Source organism: Acomys minous (genome assembly GCF_964271855.1).
Source record: "Acomys minous genome assembly, chromosome: 5".
In the NCBI taxonomy this organism is placed as follows: Eukaryota; Metazoa; Chordata; class Mammalia; order Rodentia; family Muridae; genus Acomys; species Acomys minous.
In genome coordinates, this window is record NC_140494.1 from 117,367,473 (window position 1) to 117,374,880 (window position 7,408).

The following is a 7,408-nucleotide window of genomic DNA, read 5'->3' on the forward strand; positions in this document are numbered from 1 at the left end:
AAGGGTCCTACAGGGGCCTTTTTCAGTGCCACTGCCCACGCTCTTGTTAACCGTCCCCACAGCCTCAAGAGGGAGCAAGGAGACAGTATTCCTTCCATGTAACAATGAGGAGACAGAATTAGAGAGCTGGGATGATTTCTCTAAACTCACACAGCTCTAGAGGCAGAGCAGAGGCAACCTGTTAGAGCTGTGGGTGTCAGGAGGAGTCCGCAGGAGAGACAACAGACAACCTCGTGAGGGATGACGGCCTCTCTTCTCCCTTTCCAGCCTTTCCCTCTCCACTTCTCCCTTTATTCCTCTCCCTAGTTCTTTCCTGACCCTCTCTCCTTCCACGTTCTTTGTTTGCCTCTCTCCCTCTGCCCTTCCCTCTTTCCTCTTTCTCTTCTCCTCCCTTACCTCCACCAGGCCACTATGTGTGCGCCTCTCTCTCTCCCTTCTCTCTCCTCTCTGTGTGCCTCTCCCTTTCCCTCCCTCCCTTCCTCCTTCCCTCCCTTCATTCATCCATCCCTGTATGTGTGTGTCTGTGTGCATATGCATGCTTGTGTGTTTGCATGTGTGCGTGTCCGTGTGCATGGGTGTGCATATATGTGTTCACTTGTGTTTGTGCAGTGTGAACTGAGGAAGCAAAGGGAGGCACAGGAAAGGGAAGAAGCTGTTGAGGTCTCAGCCAGCTGGGACTTTTACACGTTTGCTGCACTTATTTTTAGAATCCCTTCCTCTTGGTTCCTGGTTAGGAGGTGCAAAAACGCAAGGCCCTGAGATGACTTCCAGCCTGGGGGAGCAGGGCCAGGCGGGGGCCTTTGTAAGTGCATCATGGACATGTGCCTTGAGGTCAGGGTCAGAGAACTGAGTGTTGTATGGGTGATGAGAGCAAATGGGTCAGAGTAGAGCCTGAGGTGTAATCAGGATGGAGTAACAGCCGTGTGGAGAAGGCAGCTTAGGCGTTGTGATCTGAAGGGCACCCAGACAGGGGTTTATTTTGGCTCTGAGGTGAGCACAGTTGCCTCCTGCTCTTGGTTTCTGTCCCTCTCCTCTGTTCTTTGGCTCTATGGCTCTTCAGGGTCTGGGTCCCCGGGGAGGGGTGATAGTGGTAACAATGGAAGGTCTCCTCTCAGGGCCAGGAGATCTTCCTCTCAGCCTCTATGAGGCCAGCTCTGTGTGCCCAGCCAGCCCAAGGTACCCAGGGTTGAGGCTCTCTGTGTGACTGGAGTCTAGGGGAACACTGGATCTCCCTCTGGTGACTATTGCTGGTGGCCAGAGGTCTCCTGCTTAGGATACACCGCCTGCCACCAGGTGGTGCTGAGGGAGCCAAGGATGGCTTTGAGTCTCTTCTCATCTGGGTGGGGTCTGGTGGGGGAAAGGATGGAGTCTCAGGGGACGAGGGCACATGTGGCCCAATGTCTTCTGCTGACAGAGGCAGGAAATGGGGCCCAGAGAGGGGAGTGAAGTTCAAGGTTATTTCAAGGAGCTGAGAGTGAGTGCAGGACCCAGCACGGAACTAGGGGTGGGCAAAGCTGTGCCCTGTGGATCTGGGCTGTTGAAGGAGACAGAAGACATGAGGGACTTGAATGAGGCAGGCCTAGACCAGAAAAATGTCCAGGCCATGGGAGATGGCCGGGATAGATTTGCCCAGAGAAATGGTTGCCCTTTGGTCATGCAAAGAAGGAACAAAGGCTTCAGTTCAAGGGCAATTGCCACGTGACTAGCCTCCCTTCTCAAGGCCTCACTGGTCTCTCTTGCTCCCCAAGGACAGGAAAACCCAAGAGAACAGCTCTCCCATGTTACATGCAATCAGGGAACAGGGACATGCAGTGACAGAACTGGGCAGGTGCAGGAGAGGCCCCCTCTGTGCCAGCCTGGGTACGATGGTGTTGGCCTGGGGAGTCTGACCTGCTGGGCTGATCCTGCACTTCTTCAGATGTGTACCTCAGGTGAAGTTGCTGGCCTTTCTCTCCATGTGCACATGGGCCCTCTCAGGGCGAGTCACCCTGCCACCCCTAAGAGCAGTTTAAACAGGACGAGGACAGCTAGTGCCTTACAGAGTCCTTGGGGTCAAGGATGGAGCCTTGTAGGACTCATAGACTCAGGAAAGGAAAAGAAAAGCTTGGGCTTGGGGGTGGGGCGGGACGAAGAGATGGGAGGAGGTGGGGGAAAGGCTTTCAAAGAGAGAATGAAAGAAATGAGTTATTCCAGTGTGGGGAGCTCAGAAAAACTCCACTGAATCTTTTAACAACCCTGTCAATTATTCATCTTCTAGTATGTGGGTCCCCTAGTTGGCCTCGGAGCTGCTGTGAGCAGGGCAGAAGGAGGGAGGAAGGGAGGGAGGGAGGGAGAGGAAGAGAGGGAGGGAGGGAGTGGGGGGTGATATCAGAAAGAAATGAGAATATACAAAGACAATGGCTGTGTGTATGCATGAATATGTGCAAGTATGCACACATGTGTAAGTGTGTGTGAGTGTGTATGTGTGTGTGTGTGAGTGTGTGTGTGTGTGAGGCAATGGAAGTGAACAACCCCTGCTTGAATCTGGCTGAAAAAGACACTGAACCCCTTATCTAAAGCCTGGTGCTCCTCCTTGAGAAAGCCTTTTTAGCTCATCTCTCCTTCTCCATCTCCTCTTCCCTTCTTTAGGGAGAGTCTTTGGAGCATGTCCCCCTGTTTGTCTGTCCCTCACATGTTCAGGCATGTCTGCTCCATGTGGCTGACAGTCTATGGCCATTTTTTAATCTGAGGGGGCTCTCCAGCTCTCAGGCCTCAGTTCCCTCTCTTGCCCCGTGGCTGCACTGGGTGTAGGGCTGAGCACTCTTTAGGTTAGGTCATCCTAGGCTTCTGAGTAGTTGGAGATGTCCCATGAGTCTTTGTGAGTGGAACTCAGCCCCTCTGAAAACCGCACAGGACCCCATCGGCCTGCCTGCTGTGGCGCTGGCACTGGAGACATCAGCTGGCTAGCCTGGGGTGGTTCAGGTGTCCATGGGCTAAGGACAAGATGCTGGCAAAGTAGGTCTTGGGAGAGCAGTCCCTTTCAGAATGACTCGGAAGCTCAACATCTCCAAAGGGATGCATGTCCTGAGCTGCTCTCAAGGGACACAAATACTTCCTTTAGCTCTGCCTGGGGTCCTACCCTGATCTCAGAGGGTCTACTCAGCACTGAGCTTTTGACTGCCCTGGGGGGAAAAAAAGGTCCTTGAAATGACTGCATCGCAGCTAGGTGTCTAGGGCTAGTAAGAAACAGCTGGGCTCAGTAGGAGTTCCAGCTGGGGTCTGTATGCTGTGAGGGGAAGGGAACATTGCCCAGAAGACCACAGGCCACATCCCCTCCACCTGCTCCTCTGATCCCAAAGAGCATCCTTTCCAGAGAACCACCTTCCGTGGTTCCCAAGTAGGCTCAGGAAGGAGCCAGAGATTAAAATGGATTTGAGGCTCTGGGGACTGCATGGGCGACACTAGACAGAGACTGAGGCGCCACGGAAGTCAGGTGATGCAGAGAGGCTCAGTAAAGGCCACAGGAGAGAGAGAGGAGAGGGCACTCATTCATCCTTGGGTCACTGCACAACAACTGCTGTGTCACAAGGCACCCTCCCTCACCCACGGGCTCTGCTGCTGACACTCCCTGACACATGTCTCAAGTCACATACCTCATGACTGCGTTACAGCTGCTCAGGTGCCTCAGGCTCCTCAGGTATCTGCTGCTATAAATCTGTGCTTGGTATCTCAGGTGTTGCGCCTTTGCTCTGTCCCACAGTCATGCCCCCCTGGCCTGGAGTGCTGGTGACGTCGTCCTACACCAGGGTCTATTGCTATGCAGTCCATGGCTGTATTCTATTGCTTGTCATTGTGGCTCCTGGTTGCATGAGTTCATCCATTGCTATGTAATTTTCTTTGGTTGCCATGGAACAGTGACCCATGGCTGCATAGCTGCCTGTGATTGGTGTGGATTGTTGCTACCCAGTCATATTCTATTACTTGCAACTGGGCTCTGCTGGGAAGGCGTATGGCTGCTCCCCACCCTCATCTTTCTGGCCTCTGGCCTGTAGGTTTGTAGGACAGCAGCTAGGATAGATAAAGTGATCCTAGCAAGTGGCAGGGGGTGGGGCTGGGGAGAGAGGGAGGACAGAGAGAGTGTCCTTGTACTGTGTTGGGGGCCTGAATCAGGCATGAGAAGATAAAGGCTGGAGCCAAGAGTCAGAAGGAAAGTTCAAGGTTAGGATGGGTCTGGAGTAGCCTGGGATGGGCAGGAAAGAGGGCCAGGCCTACTGCCTTTCACAGGGTATGGAAGGTGGGTTAGCTAAGCTCAGGCCTCTGCAGCCAGCCAGCATCCCTCCGCGATGCTACACAATGTGGGAGCCTTGAGGAGGTATCATAGTAAGTCTGGACCACTGGGACCACTAGCACCACTGGGAAAAGGCAAACAGCTCACTGTGGTGGTTATTCTTGCTCAGAAAGAGCTTTTCCTAATGGCTGATCCTAACTTCTCAGGCTGCGGGCTAGTTCCTCTCCTTCACTTTAGTCCTTAGCATAAAGTCAGTGCTCAGGCTGTCTAACCATGTTCTGCCACCCTTCCTGACATTTAAAGGCAGGGCCGCAAATGTCCGCCCGTCAGATCCATCCTGAGCTGTTTCCTCTTCCCTTTCTCCTATCAATTGTCACCCTCCATCAGTCTCATAGGTACAGTCAGCCTCCAGCCCAGCCACTCCACTCCCTTTTATGTCTCCTACTCCCATATGAGCCAGGCCCTCAGACTTGCCGCCATCAGCTCAGGCCTTACCAGAGAGCCCTGCCATTCCCAGTTGTGCAGTGGAGCTTGACACTGCTCACTCTCTGCTCGTACTACATCCAGGATGTGGGTGGTGGACGTGAGAGGCGTATCCAGTCAGATAGTGTTGTCTGAACCTCTGTTTTCAGAGGTAGGGTAAGCTCTGCCTCCCTGGGTTGGGTAGGGTCGAGGCTTGGTTGGCTCATATGCAGGTGGTGGGTGAGGGCAGGAGCTGACTGAAGCTCTGGTGAGAACCACTTTCCCCTTCTCTTTCCTTCTCATCCATCTGCCCTTCCCTGAAGGGGCCCCATTCCTTTTTCTTGCCCTTACCTTTTAAAAACCATCATTCTTTCTTTCCTATACTGCTTTGGGTCAGGCTGTGTAGGTTGACAAGAACGGGCTTACTCTTGCTGTCCTGACTCTCCCAGGCTGATAGCTGTATTTTTATTTTCAGTGCAATCAACGGCTGGTCTGAAGGTGGCTCCAGAGCCCTGCTTCTCCCACTGGGCAGAGGTGGAATGTATGTGCCAAGACATATTTCTGATAACTGGAAGGCTCTGTTTGCTCTTGGGGAAGGTGGTTCACATAGATGGACATCTTGCACACACCAGGAGACAACAGCCTTTCCTAATGTCTGATAGTACATGTCTCAGAGAGGTGCCAAGCGTCAAGGGTGGATGAGGAGGCTGGTGATAGGGAAGGGCAAGTCGTCACAGAGGGAGTCCCGAGGATTGGATTGGTGGCTTTGCCTGGGGCCTTTCCTTGGGATCTTTGGAGCAGGATTTGCTTATGGGATCCGTGATGGAGGGCTTAGGACTCCACATATGGAGTCACTCATGGTCACTCACTGGGCTGGTGATACCTCACTGGGGACTTCAACTGAACTGGTTTTTGGGTGTACGCTCTCCTGCTCTCCATATCAAATGACTGAGACTCAGAAGTGACCCATCCTGAGGTCAGGTCCCAACATCAAATATACACACCCTGTGTCTGAAAATAGTGTCTTTTTTTTTCTTTAATGTGCATCTCAGTTGCCCCTCTTATAAGTTGCAGCAAGTCTCTTGGGGGCTGCCCATGGCCTGAGGGAGATGGTCTGAACTAGACATAACTGAGCTGGCATTATAGGAATTTCCTCATAAAGCCCATAAGAGTTCACCAAAAGGTGAAAAAACTGTGAAAAGGAGTCACACCTTCCTCTCACTAGCTCATCTTTGGGGGTAACTCACATGCAGAGTGTGCCAAAGGGGCAGCCCACTTGCCACCTGGGGAGTGATTCAGTCCCAGCAGTGGCTCTTGAGCCTCCTTCCCCGTTGTCCCATCACAGCCCAAGTCCTCCATGTCCTAGGGAGAAACACTCACCATGTCACGGAAGGTCTGAGGCTCTTCTGCTGCCTGAGAGGAGTCCGAGGAGCGCAAGGACCAGGACTCACGGATGACACCCAGATTCTCATCTAGAATCTTGGGGTTCAGGGTGGGCAGAGACTTGCTGTTGTTTAGTGTTAAGAAGTTTTCTGGCCTCTAAGAGAAAATGGAGAGAGACTTTGAACCGGCCCTTCTGTGGAGCCTGCTGGACTCTTAGCGTCCTGGCAGGGCTCAGGAGGCCACACATGCCTGTCCTCTGCACACTCCCTGCCACCGGCCTCTTGCTCACTGGGTCCCAGCTGCAGTGTCCTGCAGTTTCTATAACAAGCCAAGTAATTCCCTGCCTCAGGACCTTTGCACCTGCTTCAGAAAATTTGAACACTTGGGGATGGCGAATTGATTCAGAGGTTAAGAGCACTGGCTGTTCTTCCAGAGGACCTGGGTTCTAGTCCTGATTCCCAGTACCCACATGGAGGCCCGCAGCCACCTGTAATCCTAATTCCGGGCATCTGGTGCCCTTTTCAAACTTCTATGAACACAAGGCATGCATATGGTACACAGGGATATACGTGGGCAAAACATTCATACACATAAAGTAAAACAAATCTTTTAAAAAGTGCTGAGCATCAGACTGCAGAGGGATAGCTATGAAATGCTTGTTGGATGAAATGGTAGGTTGGGGGGAGGTATAGGAAAGTAAGGACAACTAGCCGGGGCAAAGACCATGTCTCTGGTGACCAGGTGGCCCAAGCTCCAGTGAGATGCTGATTCAGGGCCTATAATGACATTTCTCCTCATTTCCAGGCAGAAAGCCAATCTCAATGCCCTGGATTTCATAGACTGCCATCTAATCCAGTTAGAGGAGGAAGTAGGAGTAATGAAATCAAAAGAGGTCTCCAGAGGTGACCCAGTCATTACAGAAAGCAAGGACAATTGCTGAGGGAGTCGCCTCCCCCACTGCCTGTCTCCATGCTGCCCACCCATCCTGGATGGTCTCAGGACCAGCCTGGCCAACTCAGTGGTGTGGAATTGGTGCTTTGGGGCCAGAATTACACACCCACCAGATATTTTCAGGCAGATTCTGATACTACGTACACACACATAAAAAGATAAATTAAAAATGGGACTCTCGGTCCAGACAATGAATTCATCCCACTAGTCTCTGCTAGGCAGGGGAGTATTCTGAGGAGGAGGGAGGGCAGGCAGAGTAGGAGGGGGCAGGCTGCTGGAGGGCTGGAGAGAGCAAAGCCTTGTGGATGAACTGCCTATTCAGGCCTTGTCTGGCATTTCTCATCC

General features: G+C 52.5%; 2 protein-coding genes across 16 annotated transcripts in view; one reads left to right on the plus strand and one right to left on the minus strand.

Annotated features, from left to right (window-relative positions):
• Positions 1-7,408, minus strand: part of CCDC33 (coiled-coil domain containing 33) — a 78,493-nt gene that overhangs the window by 24,432 nt on the left and 46,653 nt on the right. For all 15 annotated transcript variants that reach the window (XR_014779227.1, XR_014779228.1, XR_014779229.1 and 12 more), the window contains one exon: positions 6,110-6,268. Coding sequence is in view for 11 of the 15 variants with exons in the window: in XM_084781674.1 (XP_084637800.1) it covers positions 6,110-6,268 (159 nt within the window). In the remaining 4 variants the exon portion in view is untranslated. The remainder of the gene's footprint in view (positions 1-6,109; positions 6,269-7,408) is intronic.
• Positions 1-7,408, plus strand: part of STRA6 (signaling receptor and transporter of retinol STRA6) — a 105,538-nt gene that overhangs the window by 1,170 nt on the left and 96,960 nt on the right. The gene's annotated exons all lie outside the window — the stretch shown is intronic.